This window comes from Gambusia affinis, linkage group LG09 (genome assembly GCF_019740435.1).
Source record: "Gambusia affinis linkage group LG09, SWU_Gaff_1.0, whole genome shotgun sequence".
Lineage (NCBI taxonomy): Eukaryota > Metazoa > Chordata > Actinopteri > Cyprinodontiformes > Poeciliidae > Gambusia > Gambusia affinis.
Genome location: NC_057876.1, coordinates 3,276,957 through 3,298,114, shown reverse-complemented (window position 1 = coordinate 3,298,114; position 21,158 = coordinate 3,276,957). Strand labels below are relative to the sequence as shown.

The 21,158-nt window shown below is 40.4% G+C and overlaps 1 protein-coding gene across 1 annotated transcript; it reads right to left on the bottom strand.

Annotated features, from left to right (window-relative positions):
• Positions 1 to 1,007: 1,007 nt before the first annotated feature.
• On the bottom strand, positions 1,008 to 12,293 carry slitrk4 (SLIT and NTRK-like family, member 4). Its single transcript, XM_044127661.1, has 2 exons — positions 11,139 to 12,293; positions 1,008 to 10,513 (listed from the first exon to the last, which is right to left on the bottom strand). Exon 2 carries the CDS (start codon positions 10,469 to 10,471, stop codon positions 7,910 to 7,912), a length of 2,562 nt encoding a protein of 853 aa, XP_043983596.1. The 5' UTR covers positions 10,472 to 10,513; positions 11,139 to 12,293; the 3' UTR covers positions 1,008 to 7,909.
• Between the last annotated feature and the right edge of the window lie 8,865 nt (positions 12,294 to 21,158).

The window sequence follows — 21,158 nt, the reverse complement described above, 5'->3', positions numbered from 1 at the left end:
TACCAATAAAGTTAACATTAACAATGTGTCTCCATTTGTAAGGTTGAACTGAAGGGGAAATTGTTTAATGGTTACAACAGTACAAAACAAAAACTTTAATAATTTGTGTGTGTTTTTGTGTGTTCCAGTATTGTCTGGAAAACTATGAATAGGATTTTAGAAGCCCCATCTCCCCTCCCTCCATGCCCCAGCCTCCAGGTTCTGCGTTACGGCTCTGCGTTTGCTATCAGTGTGCAGCGCACAGATCTGCTCCTGTGGCTCCACAACTCAGTTGGCCGTCTGCACTTATTTGTGACATTTATCTAAATATGACTGATTATAATCACGTTTAGTTGCGCAACTTTACGAACTCGTTCGTTCGTGGCTCACATTAGTCCCGATGTTTGCAGTTTTCTGGAGCGCAACGCAAAGCTTGACTTTTTGCACAGGTATTTCTATTAATATGAAATTAACAAAGACACAACGGGACGGATCATCCTGAAATGATGGACAGCGAGAGCCTGACAAAATAAAAGCTAAAAAAACCCCAGTTTTTTTAGCTTTTATTTTGCATAAAACATTAAAAACTATAAATTATTTGCCTTCCAGCTCACAAATATGCAACACTCTGTGTTCAGCTGTGAGGTAAAATCCCATTAACATAAACTGTAATATTAAAACCAAGCAGATATGAATGCTCTTGTAGTCACTGAATACGTTTAGGCATTTTCTAATCTCACTATTTCATTTTAATAAGATATTTTTAAAAGTTGCTTTTTACACAAATTTTGCAGGTCATTAGTCACATTGAGGATGATTTCCTCAATAAGCAGGAAGCAGAATACAACAGCAGATTGAGTTATTAAAAAAATATTCAGAAAACAAAAGAAGCATTGAAACTTTAGGACAGATGTAAAAATACAATGTATAGGCACTGGCAAAAAAAAAAAAAAAAAAAAAAGAAAAAAGATGAGTCAGGATGAGTGGAGTTATTTGGACAGAGATTAAAAAGAAATCTGAAAATTTAATTTTTTTTTTTTTTTTTTTTTTAATTCAATCACACCAGATAAATGGAAGGAAATTTATACAAATATCCAATTGGTACCAACTTCATGGAGTTCATTTAGATAGTAACAGTTGGTATTTCAGGACACCAGAATCATAAAAATATGATCAAATTATTCAAATATTTGTTGGAAAAATGTGTTTTCAGTCCTTATATGCACATATATGAGTAGTAATGCCTAAAACGTCTCACATATAAAGTTGTTGATGCTATGTATAGGATGTTTCACCTGCATGTCGTCATGGAGACAGAGGTTGGGTTAGAGCACAGCAGCAGTTCAAAGGTCAGGTGTTGCGATTATTGTCAACAGCAGCACAAAGAGTCTGGATGTAGAGATTAAAACCAGAAATTTACATCTTGAAACACAAAAAAATATTCCTCAGACTTCAAACAGACTTCTTTATCTAAAGATAGCAGCCTGATACCGAGATAACAGAGAAAAAAGATGGTGATATTTGTTTGAATAAAATATACTTTTCTTTTTTTTCCTCTTTCATTTTCTGCTGTTGTTGGTTTTGTGTTTTTATCTGCTTCGTTTGCAGCAGATCAGTGTTTATCCTGCAGTAATCTGTGGTAAACCAACACACTGCTCAATCATCCACACAGAGTTAAACTAGAACCTTGTTGGTGGATGGAAACAGTGTGTTGTCGAGGCGAATGTGTTTATTTGAAACGTTTTGCACATTTTGACACCAAATGGATTAGACAGAGTCCATAAAATGTCAGTGTAGTCGCTTCTTATAAAAACACATAAAATGGAAAACCATGTTAAAAATATTCATTAAAAGACCTTTCATTCATTATTCATTCATTATTGTCAGAACAATGTCTCTTTAACACATTTTAAGGGTGAAAGTAAACAGCAGCTTTTTACAGAAACATAATGAAAGTGACCTGTTGGTTAAAAATGATTTGAATTTGGTTTACATGTTTGGTTGCTCCCAACTACGACGGTTCATACAGTCTACACTCAGAGTTCCTGTGTAGTGCTGGAAAGTCTGGAAAAGAAACAAATTTGATTGAATTTGCTGTTTGTTTGTTTTTTTTAAGTCTGAATAACTACAGAAGTTGGTTTTATTTTTCCAGACTTGCTCCGTTGTCCAAAGTTTTTTGCAAACGACCCAATATAATTATCCCGAGATTTTCTTTTCTTCAAATGAATCTTTTCAACAGTGAGCTAACAGGCAGCATTTTAGTAAATAAGATTTTTTTTTTAGAAAAGGAATCTGTAAACAGGCATAGATTCAAACCTGAAAAAAGCTCAAGCATGTTAGTCATTTGGAAAGTAAAGTATACCTGTTTCTAATTTATATCATTTAGAATATTCAGACATAACCCTAAAACCTTTGATCCAAAACATAAAACATATGATTTCTGAAAGGATTTTCTTTTTAATCTTAACTTATATTTAGATAATGTATTTTTTAACCCACTCTAACAATAATGTTTTGATCAAGGTCTTGATTGTTTTGTGCTATTTAATTTAGTCACAAAAAGTCTAAAGACAAATACAATCTTTAAATATGGAAAACAGGAAATAATCATGTCACTGCTTTCTGGAACTCCAGGTTTGTTTAGATCAGGTTTTTAAACTGATCTGAACCCGGCGGTAGCTAATTGACAAATCATTAGCACAATAACAAAACCAAAAGTAACAATGTGAAGAAAAAAAAAAAACAAACAAAAAAAAACAGCTTGCCGTAAACATGTAAAGTTCCACGTTGTTTCTTTGGGGCTTTATCTGAAATCAGTAATCAGCTGTACTTACTTCTTACATTAATACCTGGAAATTAAAAGGAGCTTTATCAAAAATACATTCATCAAAACCGTTAAAACTGTTTAAAATAAGAGTTAAAGTCACAAAAACAACATAAATTTGCCTTTCATTCTTTGGCTAAACGCTTTTCCAGCTGAAACTGTTCTTCAGCTCAGCTGCTTGGCCTCTATAGACAAAGTGCACAGCGCCTCTAGTGGCCGATTCCATATCTCAGCTTTTAGCAGTTCTCCATCAGTTGCTCCCCATTTATAACCTTCCAATCAGTCATGATGCCTGTAAAAAAATGACTCTATAGTTAACTAATATGTTCTGCTCTGAAACAGGGAGATTTTTTTTTTTTTTTTTTACAGTGAGCATTCAGTACAGGATTACATAACTGCCTCTGCAGCAGGTGGGATGATAAGCACAGAGAAAAGAGAGAGAAACAAACACAAATAAATGGAATAAAAGCCACAAGGCTTTTCTCCATGTTTTCTGTTTCTACTCCTGCGTAATGAGTTAAATTAGGAAGAAAACCATTCCTCCACCCTGCAAGAACCTCTTGATCTGACACAGAAACAAAGTCACTGCGGTAAAAACGTTGGAATCAAAACATGGCCCTTTTTTTTGCAGACCGTGCCTATCTTTACTTTATGTTTTTCATTTTTTGCCATTTCTGGCTGATTTGTCTGGTCTCTGACGAGCGCGGCATGACCAAGGGTTTGACAGAACGGGAAGGAAAAAGATGAGACAAAAAAGTTTGGACGTATCAGATTCCCTCACCCAACTCCCCACATGCCTTTTTTTAGTTCATAACTGCCAAGGGTTTTAATTATTAACGAGGACAATTCTCTGGCGTGTGGGATGAGTCATGCTTTCTGCTGCCGGGTCTTTCACGAGCCCGAAAGGTTGGATCACCACAGACGAGGAGAAGAAGGGAATTTTTAACCCTGAAAAGGCATGAAAGTTTGATAGAGGTATCTAAAAACGTCCGGCGCTCAGGTGGCGGGACGAGGGCAGCTGCCTGGGAGGAGGAAGTGGCTCCAAAAAGAGGATAGAAGAAAATCCCAGTATGAAACAGGTCAAATTTGAATACTACACTGCATTTTTAATATAACTTTTAAGGGCTACACAGGATTTTTGGGAGTCCTGAGAGTTGTCAGTATCTTACCCAGACCCATTTTAATCTCTTCACTTGGTGGAAATCAGAGTCACCAAAAGAAACTGAACAAAGTAGATTGAGCCATCTCAACACAGCGACTATGATCGCACAAGTCTTCTGAAGGTTTATGTCAACTCTGCTTTACAGAACTGTAATATTCAATATTTATTTCAACAAAAGATCCAATCGGTCAGCTCACAGTTTTGCCTTTTTAGTGCCAGTTTGGGACAAATGCAATACAATTTGATTCTTCCCTACGTTCGTTTCCTTGAAAAGTACGTTTCTGAATAAATTACAGAAATAAATATTTGTAAATCTCACCCAAAATTACTTCTAAAAGTGTCTCATTGTAGTCTCTTATAGTTCTGACGTCTGTATGGAACTTTTCCTTAAATGTAAATGTCTAAAATTTCACGGCCGCATGTCCTACCCAAAGAAGTCAGGTACAAAAAGATCAAACTCTACAAACACAGAAAATGGATATGGCCCAAATTTTTGCTAATTTACTAAGGATGTTCTATGTTGTTTCATTGTTTCAAGCATTAAATGCAAGTTTCAAACAAAATATATAAAAAGTTTATTAAATCTGTATTTTCCATATGGTGTTTTAGCTGAGATGATGTAAATACCAAAACTGTTTGTACACTGTTTACCTTATTAGCAGGAAGCTAATAAGACCCAGGGAGCTTTCACCACTAGGTTGTATGTGAATAATTCAGTGGCGCAGGTTGCAAAACAACATTTTGTGCCACCTGCTTTGACATTTTTGAAATTTGATTATAAAAAAAGAAATTTGATTTGAAAATAAAAAATCACTACATTATCTCTTGTCTGTTCAACTGACCCAACAGCTTCAGTCTTTGAGAAATTAAAATCTGTTTCTTCTGAATACAAGAATTATATTGCCTGTTAAGTTATAAACTGTTCATAACCTCAAAAATTTCCATCAAAAAGCCTTAAATGAAGAGTTTGGATAGTGTTAGCTCCCATTCCTGAAGCAGAAAGCCTCTTTTTAAGCCATGTTTAACTCCTTACAGTAATCTAAACTGAAATATTTATATTTTCACATTTTAGTGGGTAGTAATTGGAATACATTTACCACCAGGTTTGTTGCTATTTTCTCAGACTTACGCCTTCTGTATTATTATGCTAAAGCTACATGAGGAGAGACTGTAGCTGCATCATTTTCCCAGTTTGCTCACCTGAAACCAGCTAGGATCATTTTATCAGAACTATGACACTTGAAGAATCACAAGAACATGCGTTTTACATAAATATCATAATGTTTACCCAACACCTGGCGGAGTTGGAGGGGCTAGCTAGTCACAGTTTACAAGCTAACACAGCTAACAAGGTCAACTGATACTACCAGTAGCTTTAGCTAACATAAAGCTAAAGAATAGTAACTCTTGACTTGAAAAGTGAGAGAACACCAATACATTTAAATCAAATTAGTCTAAAGTCATAAAAATATGACCACTTTTCACCACAGATTACTGCTAATAACTTCTCAGGACAAGCTTTAAAGAGTCTAAATAATCAGTTGAATGGCATTTTTAAAGAAATTTGCGGGACAAGTAGTTCTAAATAATGCTTCCAGCTGAGCACACCCACTTGAAAATGTTCCAGATGTAACAAGCAGCAGCGCATTAGCATCAACAGCGTTTTTCAGTCTAATAGAACCATGAGGGCCGTTTTCATCAAGCACCATAAAAAAGGTAACGAGGATTTTAACTTCAAGAAAAAAGGGGGACACAGTGCAAATAGGTGCTGATTTTAATACCTTGATTTCAACATGATTATACAAGAGAAAATGAACCAATATACAGGAGATTTCTGACCAATAGAAAATTGTATTTATTATACTTTTCATGATACATTCTACTCAGTTTTATTGTCAAAAACACTCAGAAATTTAACTTAATAATGCTTTTTAAATAAGGACCAAATAGAGTAAAGCGGATAAAAGAATTTTAAAATAGAACTTGTCCTGACAACATAACCCCAAACTAAATAAAATTATTTGAAGCCATCATGTCTGAGCGTTTTTTTTTTGTTTTTGTTTTTTTTTTTACTACTAATATTGCACATGGTGTTTTACGATATGATTCTGTCCAAGTCTAATAATTTAGAGCCTCAATTTGTTTGCCTCAGAACGTCTCCTCTCCCCAAACCCAACAATGCCAGAAGCACATCAAGTTTAATGCACATTTATTTTGGTTGCATAATGTTGATAAGAAACCTTTTTTTTTATTTATTTTTTTTCACAACATATTGAGGGAGATAGAAGAATCGGGAAAACCGCTCAGGAGTTTTGTAGACTACCAGGCCTCGTTCTGTCATCTTTTGAGAAGAAACGCTAGAGATTACATTTCACACTCTTTTTGTTTTCGCAGGTTCAAGCTGCTCAGCAAAATGGAAAGAAGCAAAGACCCACTTAGGACAACTCAACAGTCACTCTTTGTGGCCTGAAATAGCTCTGAAGTGTTTTGTCAAGTCCTCTCTGTTCCTTTTCTTATCCCTTTTAAATAAAACCAATACCTCTTAAATAATCCTGCATAGAAAAATAAATGAGCTATGTTGTTATTTCTTTTAACTAAGAATTGAGAGCTGGCGAGGGGTGCAGGATCGCTGATTGAAATATATTATGGGTTGGTTTTAACACACTGAGTCATAGTCTCTCGAAGATGCTCCGTCGCACAGTATCAGTGTGGAGATATTAGTCTGTCCTTGTAATTTACAAATCAGTCCCACAGATACAAACAATGTAAGACTTACAAAATAAATTCCAGGTTACGCTTACATGGCAAGCAGCTTTGTAACTTTTTTTTTTCCTTCGGGTTTCTTTTTTCTTTTTTTTTTCTTCTTTTTTTCAAGAAATAACGTCTCTGACAGTGTATGTGCCGTTAGGTTTCACCCAGAAAAAAAAACAAAAAAGAAAAAAAAAACAGAAACATACGTTTACTGTAAGTAGCAACTTCAAAGAGAAACACAACTCCATTCAGAAGACACTATATTTAACATGGCTCTTTACACAAGAAAGCAAGTCATTAAATCATTCCCAAAAAAAAAAGAGAGAGAGAGTTTTACAGTGCTGTCAGTTGCCATTAATGCAAAACAGGAGCCGTTTATCTTCCCAGCAAAGAGCAGGTGTACTGCTGCTGGTGGGTAATCCAGACAAGATGGCAGAGAGTCTGCTGTTGACTTCAGAGAGGATCCCCAGATGTGGACAACCTCACAATAAAAATCATAATAATAAAAAAACAACAACAAAAAAAAAAACAAGAAGGGGAAAAATGTAGCATCCATAAAAGTCATTAAGTGTTCAAAAACCTCATTCCAGATTCAAAAATCTCTTGATTCTCTCCAAGCGATCAACACCCGACGCTCCCCCTGCGTTTTCCTTTTGTTAAACACGGCCTGATGGCAGTGAGGTATATTCTCAAGCACTGTTTTCAAGACCCTTTGATTTGGTTGTAACAACAAAAGGAGAAGGAAAAGAACAAAAAGAGAACAAAAAAAAATCCATTTCAATAGCAGCAAAAATACTACGACTGTAATTTTGATATTTTTGTTTTTTGGGGATCCTGTTGTAAGTTTGCGGGATTCATACAGGTAGTGGCATGGAAAATCCAAAAGGTCTCTTACTCTGAAATACATCCGCTCTGGTTCTAATAATAGCTTTGTAGTGTGGAGCCATTTTGTCTATCTCTGCATTGGTCATTAAGGATTTCCAGAAGGCACTTTTTTGTTCTGTGTGTGTAGGCGTGCGCGTGTGTGTGGATGTGGATATAGAGTTGAAGAAAGAAAGCCAGAGACGAGAGGGTTTGAATGGGGTGTATGTGTGTGTGTGAGACTTGAAGAGAGAACAGAAATAAGATAGAGTTTGCCTGTCTATTGGCTTGATGTGTGTGTAATCAGTGCTGACCATCAAACAAAACAGTTCCTACATTTTACTCAGGGCAGTCTGCTCCTCGAGCACCTGCAGGTAATCAGGCGTCCCTTGGAGCTTGGCTTTCAACTCATAATACTCACTTTTCCTCTGCTCCACCACGATCTTACTGTGGTTTCCACCTATCAGTGATGATTTCTTCATCTTTTTATCCAGTGTCTTTTCAGGATAGCGGATTTCATACCCGCCCATCCCTATACTGTTAAAATCTCTTTTACTGTCCAAGAAGTTGTGGATGAACAGGCTAGGCTCTCGGTTGGGGAGAAACTCCTCGAGTTCATCGATGGTGCTGAGGCGTTTGTTGCGCTCCAGGGTGGAGAGTAGGTCCTTGTCCTTATCGGGACAGTTTCGCAGGATGATCTTCTGTCTCTGCGAGTCGGCAAACTTGAAGCCGGCGTCCATGTCTGAGGAGCGTCCAATGCCACAGGTGTGGCTCTTGCCAATGTGCTCAATGGTCTGGGGAATGAACGTTTCACCTCCCAAGTCATCCCCAGGGATGGACCCTTTCTTGCCAGATTTGTGGCCATGGCGACGAAGCTGTAGAGACAACGAGCCACACTCCTGGTTCCCTAGCCCCTCTTGTCGGCCCACGGGCTTTTTATTCCGCCTTAGGACAAAGACTAGAAGGCAGAAGGCCACAAACACAGTTAGGATAAGCACCACAAGTATGCTGAGAATCATAATGGAGAGAGGCACAGGTCCTCCTGGAGGTGCCTTGCCGACTCCTGCGGGTGATACTGAGGTCACAATTGGGGTGGAGCTTGAGATAGGTGGAGGTGTCGTGAGTTTAGGACAGAGAATCTCGTTTTTAATCAGACGCAGCTCAATGTTGGCAAACTGCACAGGGGAGGCACATTTCACCTCTTTTGCAGCCACTCCATCACTGAGCCTCTGCAGCCAAAGCTTGAGTGCGACCAGATCGCAGGAGCACTCCCATGGGTTGCCCTCTAGATCTATCTGGGTCAGCGACCGCAGATTGTCCAGGACACCACTCACTGGCAATGTCATGAAGTGGTTGTTTTTCAAGTTGAGCCTGGCTAGAGGGACACCAGCAAAGATATAGGCTGGGAGACTGCGAAGGACATTGTTGTTGAGATACAGGAGTTGTAGATTGGGCATAGAGTCAAATGTGCTTGCAAGGATCTCTTTAATGGCATTGTATTCCAAATAAAGGTACTGGAGGTTTGTGAGCCCCAGAAACATCTCTGGGTGTAGCTGTTCAAGTTGATTCCCATTCAAATACAGTCTCCTCAGATTAGTAAGGTTAGCAAACACACCTTTTTGTACCACTGCAATTTGATTACTGCCAAGATGAAGCAAATCTAAGCCCTCAAAGCCTTGGAAATCAGTTGGGCTGATATCACGGATATAATTCCCACTTAGGTGAAGTTTCTTGGCATTTGGGGGTTTGGAATTAAGATCAGCAAGATTTCTTATACTCCTTTCCTGACAGCTTACACTAACACCAAAGTCAGAGGGATGGGCCTTACAGCTGCAAGGGAGTGGACACAACATTAGGGGAGTCCGTGGAACAATCTCTCTGTTTTTGCCAAAAGGGGGTAAACCAGCCACAATGCCGTTTCCATAAAACTTAGACGAGTCAGTTGTTTTTGGCGATTTTGGAGCTGCTGTGGTTGGCGTCATTTTAGATGGCCCCTGCCCATTTTCTGGCTGTGCAGGTGGCATCTTAATATCAAACTCACTTCCCGTTCCCATGGGACAAAGCTCCTGTCTGTTGGTTTCTTTCAGGAGCCTCCCATATAAGTCACTTGGTGTTTCACATATGGCCTCGCCAATAAAAATATTGTAGGGCATGTTTTCAAGCCACGCCTTCAGAGGTGCTAAATCACAGGTACAGTTCCAGGGGTTGTCGTCAAGCTGCAGCTCTACGATCCGGCCGATATGCTCGAGGACTCCTAAATAAGGAAGGTTCTGGATCCTGTTTCCTCTTATATCCAAGTGTGTGAGAGAGGCAAAGCGGAAAATGTTCTCAGGAAGTGCCTGTATGAGATTATCATTCAGAATCAGCACTTTGAGTTTGTGTAGTTTGTTAAATGCTCCCTTTTCAATGTATTTTATTAAATTGTAGTCAGCCTGAAGGTATTCCAGGTTTTCAATGCCTTGGAAAGTGTCAGCTCGCAGCACCTTCAACTCGTTATTGTTAAGGTGCAGCTGCTTCAACGCGCTCATCCCCATGAACGCGCCACCTTCAATGTTCTGCAGTTTATTGTTCCCCAGCTGCAGTGACACAGCGTGGGTGAAGTTGAGAAACGAGTTAGGGTACAGCACAATCAGAAAATTGTTCTGGAAGTTCAGGTGGTACAGGGAGGAGGCCGGAGGGATGAGCTGTGTGGGCCTATAGACAGTGATCTTCTCGCAGTTGACGTACAGCACGTTCTCCACCGACATGCAAGAGCAGGCAATGCAGGTCTCAGCCATCAGGTCCGAGGCAGTGGGGTCCGTCATCGGAGGTCCGTCTGACATGGAGGAGAGGGATGAGGAGAGGGAGCCCGAGATGGAGGAAAAAAAGGCTGCCAGCAGGGGTACGAGCAGCATCTCGCCGGTTAGAAAACCTCCCCCAGTAAACCATTTAGTAACCTTTGGAAAGAGATAGAAAGAGAGAGGCATGCAAAAAACATTCAATTACTCAGGCGTAGATATGTGTGGAAGCACACACTCACAAAACGCAAGTCATTTGAGACTCATTATAAAACAATTCTGGCATCTCATTCATTAGAAGACAGTTTCTTCATATTCCATGAGAAAAAAAACACTGTTGTGTATCATTTCTCAATATTCTGCATTGCCTTACTTTTCCTTGGCAGACTAAAACTATCTTGATTACTTAAACATAATGAATGCTGCAGATCCTCCCGTCTTATTCTGGCACCCAACGCGGGATGCGTTGCCTTAAAAATGTCAAAGGCAGCAGCGTGACTGTTTGGCTCATTCAACATGATCAAAGTCAAAAGGCTCTCATTTTGCATGAAGTGTCATCTAAAGCCAGCACTACATGGCTTATTTGGCAATGTAAAGCCAAGGGAGAAAGAACTGGGTCTGTGCCCATTGCTGAAATTTTGAGAAGCTTGGATGCGATTGTCCTCCAGGCTTTTAGTCAGAATCTACTGAGGAAATTTATAACCTTTAAGAGTGACCAAAGGAAAAGTCTGGGTTATCTTCAAATCATGGAATCTTAAAAAAAAAAAAAAAAAAAGTGACTTACCAAAAGCTGCGGTGGCAATGAGCGCGGCTCCCTCTGGAGACTTGGGGCAGCATTGATGGAGACGTGCGCAAAACAGTCCTTCTAGCTCGAGTGTAAGAGCGCAGATGGATTTGAGGGGGTGCAACAAGGTTTCTCTAGCCCCTCTATGCCCCTGTGTGGCTTTCACACAATTCAAGCTAAACTAGAAGGAGGAATAGGGAAGAGGGTAGGGTGGGGAGTAACAGAGGAGGAAAAGGAAGTGGGGTGGGTGAATAGGGAGGGTGCGGGGGTCTGATTTCATCCGATGCGCCTCTTGCTGACGGGCTCCTTTTGCTTGGAAAAATGTCCCCGCTGGTCATTGGGCCCCCAGAGCGGCTGTACTACCTCCATGGGAGAGGGCTCATTTGCTTACAGAGGAGGTAGAAAAGGCAAAGAGCAGAGAAGTATGATGAAGTAGAGATCTTCCCCCTCTTTCCTTTTGCCTTTTTTTTTTTACCTTTAGAGATGTTGATGGTGCGTCCAGAGACTCCGAAACAAGGAAAAGGGTGCAAGGTGGATGCAGCCAGATAAACCTCTCATTCTCAAAGGGCTTTTCCCCCCCAACGCAAAACAGGAAATTAAGGAGGTTCCAACACTGTGTCTGGATTCAGATCTGCACCGCAACCTTCAGCGATCCATGGAATAATAAATACTGGGTCGTTACGAGCTGAAGTTGCGCAAAGGGGTAAAGAACAGCCAATGCGCTCCAGTCAGACTGTGGGTTATTTTCCATCCTGGCAACATATTTCCAACGTGGTTCTTTGTGTTTCAGTCAGGGGTGGAAATAAAGAGAGGTTAATACTACATATGAGACATGTTTCAAAAATAAATTACTTGTCACTGAGCCTTCAGTCCGCTCCGGTGCAAAATAGGAGCAGGAAAGTCCGCGCTCTCACCGTCCCTTCCATCCCTCCCCCCAGTCAGAGAGCACAGCGGATGGGAGGAAATTGGAGGACTGGTAAAGCGTTCCTCTTAGATTAAAAATGAAAAAAAAAAAAATTTGTATCCAGAAAAAGAGATCGGAGATGGTGGAAGAGGAGAGGAGGTTTGCATTACCTCGTCCTATAGAGGCGCAACGGGATCAGGTGCAGAAGTCTGCTACTGTGCAGCCGCATTCATGGAGCTTCCCACACGACTGACAGAGGAGAGTGCAGAGATGTGGAGAGAGCGACAGAGAGAGAGAGAGAGAGAGAAAGAGGGAAGCAAAGGGAGGGGGAGGGGGGGCTCTCAGAAACTGGAGAAAAAAACCCTCAGACCTTGAAACAGATTCATTATGTCAACTGCACACTTCTAATGGCCGCATTTCTTCATCTTTGTGCATTTAGATCTCAGTTGTTGATCTTCAGTTTCTCTCTCTGCATTAATCGTATTAGTATTATTTTTATATATTATTTTTCTCCAGCCTACCACAAGAAGCAAGTAGGAAAGAGGGTGCGCGAGTATGCGTCGGTTTGGATGGCTTGGATGGACTTGGTGTTGGGCTAGGAGAGAGAGAAAAGCTGCCACACGGTCACAGCTCCGACTGCTACCACAAGAGGTGTGGGGGGGGAGGGGGGGGTACGCGCGTGCGTGCATGTGCATGAGCTGCATTTTAAACAGACGAGAGCAGAGAGCGAGGAACCGACTGGAAGAGGAGGAGGAGGAGGAGGAGGAGGAGGAGGAAAGGGGACGTTATTGTGGAGTGTTGCAGTCAGAGAAAACTGAGGAGGAGGTGGTGGGATTCAGTCGATCTTCACTGCTCTTTTTTATTCCATCACTCATTTTTGTCTGTTTTTACAGAGGAAAGACAGGTGCGACAAAGTGAAGAAAGAGAGAGATGATTTCCTTCCAGGTGGGGTTTCCACCTGTCCCCCCCCCTCCCCACGATGAGTAAAAGACGCTGCTCCAGCAGAGTGTCGACACTAAAACCCCTCTCTCTGCGGGAGTGTACCTGAAACCCAACAGCCTCAGCGGAAGCTCCTTACCTCTGGTTTCCTTTTGCAACAGGTGGTGGAGCCAAATGACACAAAGACAGGAGCCAGGCAGGGAGGCAGAGACGGAGGGACAGGATGGAAGTAGGGTTTTTACTGCCGTGTTCGTAGATTTGTTTAATGATGTTTAAGTGTTAAATCATAGAAGTGCTTCTCCTATGATGATGGAGAAGCGCTGAGGGTGGATGGGGTGTAGGTCACATTGCAACACTTTCGCGGCAGATGTTATTATTTGAGATTTCAAAAGGTCACAGATGATAACTGTGACCTTTAGTGGTTTAACTCTTTCTGGCTCTGACTGCTGTACATGCAGACTTGAGATAAGTGTGGCAGAAAATTTGTGTTGAAAGGAGGTGGAATGAGTGGATCTCCAGTTGACCAGTAGATTTACTACACTACCACATGAAATGTTTGATAGTCGCATGCAAACTGAGTTTCAAATTCTATTGAAGTTTTCAACAATTGGATCTGATTTTATCCAATATCATTATTTGGTTGTGACACAGGTGATGCGCCTGTTTGACCGATGGAGTTCTCTGGAGACTGTGTAACCAGCCATCCTCTACTGAGGAGAGAGACGTGCCGACCCCAACAAAATATTTTCCAGCAATACAACATCTTAAACATTTCTCTTGCTCCGACTTTAATTGTTCAATATTTTGAAGCGTGGCCAGAACAGATTCAACGGTTTCATCCAATTCCTCCACTGCTGTTGTCATACTACAATCAAAGGTAGATTACACTTCTAAAAAAGCACAGAATATTGATATCATCATTCACAACTATATATACTATATACAAGGCCTTTCTCTAGCTGCTGGTGGACAAGAGACAAAGTACACACTGGACAAGTCACCAGTCCATCCCAGGAAGACAGAAAGACAGAACTATAAACTACAACGGGCAGATTAGAAACCAATCAACCAAAGAAAACCAACACATGGGGAGAACACAAACATCATGGAGAAACCTGGATCAGAACCTTCTTTCTGCAAGAAAACTAAAAACAACCACACGACCCAGCTACAGCTCATGAAAATACCTAATTACAAAAAAATAATACACACCATATCAAGTAGATATACAAAATAGTCTAGGGATGAAATAGTAACACTTAGCTACAAGATAGAGGTAGAAATGAGTGAATGTGACAAACTGACCAGAAGTGAATCATTAGTGTGCTAACACACTGAAGCTATAAACACGTGACCCCTCCGAACTAAATGGACACCCGATGATGGATATCAGACAGCAAAAATCCTCAGATTCTAATGAAGACAACTCTGCTTCAAATGGAATGGGACCATGTCACTCCAGGAAAGTGTAATTGCTTAATTCTCTAGGGAAATTCACCTTGAACTGCTTCGCTATTTATTGCATGCATATGACCTGTTATAGCAAACAGGAGGCCTGTTTTAGAGGCGGCAACCATCCCTCAACGGTTAACTGGAGTCGTTCACAGAGCTGGGTAATCACGGCTCCTTCAAGCCAGAAGTGTTTTGATAAAACATTTAAATTGTTCAGAAGAAACACTCTCTGCGATGATTAGTTAATTTATGCAAACTGGGGTGTGTCTGGGCTCTTCATCACCGCTCCCAAAGTAGCCACCTGCACATAGAGAGATGGAGGAAAAAAACAATCCTGGAGAATGTGTGTGTGTATGTGTGTGTGTGTGTGAGTACAGAAAGCTACAGTGAGTGTGTGCTGATATTTGACAGCATTTGGCCATGCTCCTACGCTGGCTTTTGAGTGGCCTGAGGGATGCAGGGCTTCGAAAGACGGAGCCAGAGAGTTGGCAAAGCCCCTTCTCCCCCAACCACCCTCACTCCCACCATCACCACCACCACCACCACCACCACCCGTTTCCGTCTCAGCTGCCATTGGTAGTCTGGCGATGAGGATGAGTCGATGGTTCCTCCATCCAAGCACAGACCTTAAGCTCTTGCCTGCTCCAATCCTGTTTGACAGATTAACCTAAAGAGATCCAATGTGTGTTTTATACCGAACCACACATTTCATCCCTTGTTTGTTCTCTTTTGGAACAAAAATAAATGTTGTAATATTTGGGAGTGTTTCCTTCTGTGCTACAGATTTTAGTGGGTGATGTGTTGCCCTCATGTGGGCAGAAAAGTAACTGCACTCCTTTCAGAGGATGAGAGAAGTTCAGGCCCTCTTGACCTCATGGTTGTGGGCTTTGATTTGTATTTCCTAGACAGATTCATCTGTTTCTCAGCTGCAGATAATTTATTTTTTCAAAAATATTTTCAATGTCTATTTTTCTTGTTGCTGTCTACTTGTTTTCTCCATTATGATGTGTGTTGCTGCCTTTCTTGGCTGGGTCATCCTGGTTAAAGAGGTCTTCATCTAAATGTAGTTTTATTTTGTTAAAGGTTAAAAAAAAATAAATAAATGCCGACCCAAAACAATTTCTATAAAAAAATTTCTTTCAAATGCAAGTGCTTAAACTTTGTTTGTAGATTTTTAATTTTGACATACAGACAAAGAAAATGAGAAAGCAAAAGATATGACACATAAAGCACTAAACAATTAATTGCAATGTAGAAGGATAACAAGTGCTTAATATGCAGTTATGGCTAGAATGAAGTAGGAATTGATTATAAATCATCTCCCTTTACAGTTAAACAATTTAATCCAACATCTTCTAATGTTTTTTTTGTTTTTTTTTCCCCAAAGGAAGGAAACCAAACTTGGAATGATCAGGTTTTAACATCCTGTGAGTATTGATGTGCAACACAGTCATGGAAGAAAACGCAGTAACAAGGGTCACGCTGGAAAAAAGAAGCTTCCTCTGCAATCTGTCATGCTGCTCTGAGTCCTTTCTCGGTCCAAAACGTGTCTGGCAAACGCAGTGAGGCCTGCAGTCTCTCACTGTAGGTTCTGTCTGCAGTTCATGACAGTCTAATGTAAGCAGTTAAAACAGTCTGAGTATGAAGCTGCTCTGATTTTCCCTTCAGCGGCAGAGAGAATACACAGGTATCCCCAAATTTTACTGCAAAAGTATTCACACCCTGTGCCCTTCTTCGTTTTTTCATGTTAGAATCACAAACTTTAATGTATTTTATCAGCATTTTATCTGAAAGACCAACATATAGTAGTCCACCATTCTGAAGGGAATTGAAGTGAGTTTTAAATGTTTTTTACTGACTAAAATGCATTTATATTTACACTGAGATCCCTAAGTGAAACGCAAAGTCCATCTATGTATAATTTATAACATAACCAGCGGTTCTATGAGAGCCTTAAAAGATTTGTTAGAGGATTTTCCTGGACAGATAGAACCAAGAAGATCAATGTTTGAGTCAAACTGGACAGTGACATTCACAACAAAAATGCTTCAACAGCAGCGATTCCAGTTTGCCTTTTCGTTTTTTTATGATTTCAAGACCTACAACTCCTGTGTAGAGTTGAGCCTCTACACAGCAGTGTGTTAAAAGTGAATTAGAAGAATTTAAAAAATGCTCTCCAAATGATTTTTCAGATGTATCAAAATTAGTGTAATTCCATCTAAACACTTTTCACATCACAGAAGTCATGATAAACAACCAGATGTTACTATGTAGACAAAGAAGACGACAGGAAGTGATAAGAGGATAATGCCAGAACTAATGTTCAGAAGTAATGAAGACAAATCTAGTTTTTTACTTCTTAGGGCAAATATAGTCCACAGTTTATCCACAACTTAACTATTTTTTAAGGATTCATAATCAACATTATACAGTATAAATGTTCTATCATAAGTCCTCGCAACAATTTGGCAAACAAATGACGACAAATATTTTCACGTTTTCACATTTGTTACAGTATGTCTACTGTATAGGAAACATGTTTGTGTTTCTGCATTTTCTGTTTTGGATTCACTTTATAGAGGCACATAAATCGTAAATTAGGGTGGAATTGTGCTTCCACAGCAAAGAGCAAATTATCAAGCCTTTCCAAAATAAGCAAAAATAACCCTCACATGTATCGTTTCATTTCAATTTCCTCACAGCGGTGGTCTTGATGTTCTCTCAGGCCGACGCCGAGCAAACAATAACCACGGAGCATTTGTTCTGGCCTGCTTTTTCTTCTCTCTTTCTGCTGCGGATTATTATATCGATTGGTTATTTCTAGCCAAGCCGCTGAAGGGTGGTGTGGAGGAACTTATAAAACAAGCTGCCTCATTACTTGTGCCAGAGAAAATCCCACTGATCTGGGGAGAATTTCAAGCTGCAGAGTGTGTGGGACTGAGTTAAAATAAAAAGCACAGCGTAGGGTCGTGTTAATGAGGGAAGATGTCGGTGCCGCGGAGGGAAGGCTCCAAGGCGTGACGGAAGGAAGGCACGTGCACTCCCGGCGAAGAGCCCGCTGTGAAACGTTTAGCACGCCAAACATTTAGCACGTGAAACGTGAAGGGCAGCGTCGCCTGTGGTCCACACTCTGCCAGAGACCCTGGAAGACGAAGTGTCCCGTTTTCATCTGAATACAGTGGCGGTAATTGCCGGATGTTTCCTGATTCATTACAGGCAACTCTAGCTGGTTTTGCCAGATGCCCCGGGAAATGTAAATCAGTGTCTGTTTGTGAGGCTTTCAAGACGAGCAGCGGGACTCTGAGTCATGAGGGCGGAGGAGCGCCCGTTGAAGATATTCAGTGTTTAGGTCAGCACTACATGCACAGGAAGGCGCTCACACTGACTCCTCAGTGCTCACTTTGGATTGATTAGCATGCGCGGCTGGCTTCGTGGCCGCTGTTTCATGGCAGGTCATCATTCTCAGCTGACCCACGTGTTCACAAACGCAAAGACTGCGCATGATTATGAAGTGGCACCTTTGATGATGTAAGCTAGTGTCTGAATCAAACGCTTCAACATTAAAGATTAGTTGATAATCATGTTATTTTATAGCTCTTCCTTGTTTGAAATGGATCAAAAATGGTCAGCTTCCTAAAATAATAGAATAAGATTTTTTTTCTTCCAAAAGTAATTTTTTTACTTTTGCCTGAATCATCTTTTTATTTATTTATGTTTTTTTTTTGTTTTTTTTCCCCCCCAAAATTCACTTTGGTCAAAAAATGACTTACACAGATTTTTTTAGGAAGTTGACAGCATGATGATTAAATACAACTTGGACCGGGAACTTAACAAGTTAATGTCATTTAGATACAGAATGACCATTGCATTAAAACTTTTCAATATAATGTTTTGGGTTTTTTTAAATACCAAAGTTCAGACCCGGAATATTTTATCACATTAATCACGCTCTAGCACTACGCTTAAATTCGTAAGCTTGACATCTAAGAAAATATTCTCTCAAGTTTTCCAGGTTTTCATATTCAGGAAGGTTTAAAAGAAGTCATTTTGTTTCAAATATTACTTTACAAATGTTAACAATAACCTGGTTGTGCTTCTTTGGAAGGATAATTTAATGTTGCATTAAGTAGGCTGCCTTGGTTTTATCCAAACTTCCACTGCAGTGTTTTTTAAGTTGAGTCTGACTCTCCTCACACAGCTTTTCACTCACATTTATGACTGCATTGTTGATATCAGACTGTGTAACGTTGTACTGTGAACTATGTAACTTTGCGCGCGAGAGAAGCTTTTATGTCAGAACAGGTAAAAGCATTAATCTGAGCTGTGTAGATGAACACATTAAAGGGCTGTCAGTATAAAAGTATGTAGGTGTTTGTGTGTTTTCATTCTCACTCATGGAGTAATACATGTGTGGCTCCATCACTGAAAATCTGTGGCCTGCATTTTGCATTCAGCCCCCCTTTTTAATCTGACACTACTAGGAAATCTATCTTACTAATAAGTCATATTTATACTAAAGAGTCTAAATGTGATGTGTGTAATTTGAAGTGTAAAAACAGCTGTTCTGTGATGGCCTCAGGTTGTAACGTGACAAAATGTGAAAACGTTCCAAAGTGTGTGAACACTTTCAATGCCCTGTAAGGAGAGTAAGTGGAGCTGAGAAAATGAAGTAAAATCTGAGAATTTATGAGTTTAACTAAAGTTTAACAACAGAACTTTAAATAATATTACCTTGCCTGAAAGATTCTCTCGTCTTCATTGATTTTAATGAGAGATAATGTAATGAGGTGTTCCACAGCACAGACTATGTCAGGGCGGCTGAGACACATCCCTCCCAGCATTCCACACTTTTCGATAAATTATCTGAAAAGTGTACTGTTCTTGAAACAAATTAAACTGATAAATTAACTTAAGCTCCACTGATCCCAGGGCATTTTAGATCAAAGTTTGTCTGAGCTCCTAATGTTCGCATTACACTTGAGGTAGCACTAACAAAACCATAATTACTCACAGATAGCCAGTTTCTTGTGTGAAGTACATTTAATTTTATGTATGCATGTATACATTCATGTTATAAAGATTTTGAAATAAATCGGGTCTATATGCAGCCAAATATTGCGCCCTGCTAAATAACTGACCTTTTTTACCTCACAACCTTAGTCTTAACTATATTCTCCTAGGATTTTATTCAACAAACTGACAATAAAGAGTTCCACATCCTTATCCGTACTTCATTCCATGGAGGTCCGTGAGAAGTTTGAATTTTACGTCTTCTTATAGGCATTCGCTGCCGCACAGCAAACTTTGGCAGGAAATGATGTTCATGATTAAATATTTTGTCTGCCGCAAGGAGCTGATAAGGTCAAGAGTAAACGCAGACAGACGTTAGGATGCGTAGCGTAGAGGAAAAAAATGGGTCTAGCAGCCCAGCTAGCTCAACAAACATGCTAGTATCAATACAGGTTGTGGGAAATTAGTCGATCTGTCATGTGAAATGTAGGCAGTCAATACCCTGTCTGTGGACAGTGTGTGTGGAATACGCATTAAGGTTGCACAATATTTGAAAATCTTCCAATAATAATATGACAATGTCAAGTGTAATATGACTTTTCTTCCTACACAAATAACTTAACCAAAAATGCCAAAGGTCACGTTGTGTCCGGTTTGAACTTCTGCCACATCAAGACTAGCTCACATCACATTTAGTCCTACTGACTAAATATTGCTTCAGCATGAAAAATAGAATTTCATTCTGTTGTGCTGTAATGATTGTAATAGTGAACACGGTGTGTTATGTGATGCACTGTAGTAAAACAGAATTTTCCACATTATCAGCATTATTTGGGACATCGTCAACACCATGACAGCCACTTCTTGCAGCATGCAGCCCATTACTCTCTGAACCAGCGATGAAAGGAAAACAAATGCTTCCGAAGCCAGCAAGTTCGCCATAAATCTGCACTACTTGATAGCTATTTATTTATTTAACAGGAGGCATCGTGGCGTGAGGTACAACTCCCATTTATTACAAACATCTGAGGTGTGGGGAGCACACCGAAATATGCAAATGGATTCTCCAAGAGAAAATCAGGAGTGGGAAGGAGAGTTTAATGTCAGAAAGAGGGAGTACAACCGCCCTAAATAATACAAGTAGAACAAGGAGAAGAGCTTACTCTCTCTTGTTTTTTTGGATACATAGAGCTGTATTTGATATCATTTCAGGATGCTGGAGTAGGGTGAGCCTGTCGGGGGTTCAGGGCCGCAAGTCATGCACTGTGTCCTTGGAGAGGCAGGAGGATAAAGGCAGATGTTAGTCAGACTCAGACGCACCTTGGTCTCCCAGTGGGCCCAGCCTGGGACACTGGGCAAAACAAACCCCAGTTTCCGCTTCACAACACCCTGCCTCCGCTCACACGTGTTCTGTGCAGTAATAAAGGTTCACAGTCTGGTTACAGGGGCTCTCTTTTAAACAGCCTGCCAGTGTGAGCACCTCACACACATTGTTGGTTAAGACCAGAGCACAAACGCCGGCTGCTATGAAGAGAGCTAGAAAAGTCAGGGACAGAAAGGAGAGCCATGGCTATTCTGGCAAAGTGGACTTCTCAGTCGCTCTGTTCTAAACTCCCATTCTTCACGTCTAGCGTCCATCAGGCTGCCTCGCTGTGATCAGGTGTCGTAGTTGCAAGCTGTCAATGTTGAACTCTTGGTCATACCTGAACTATTGG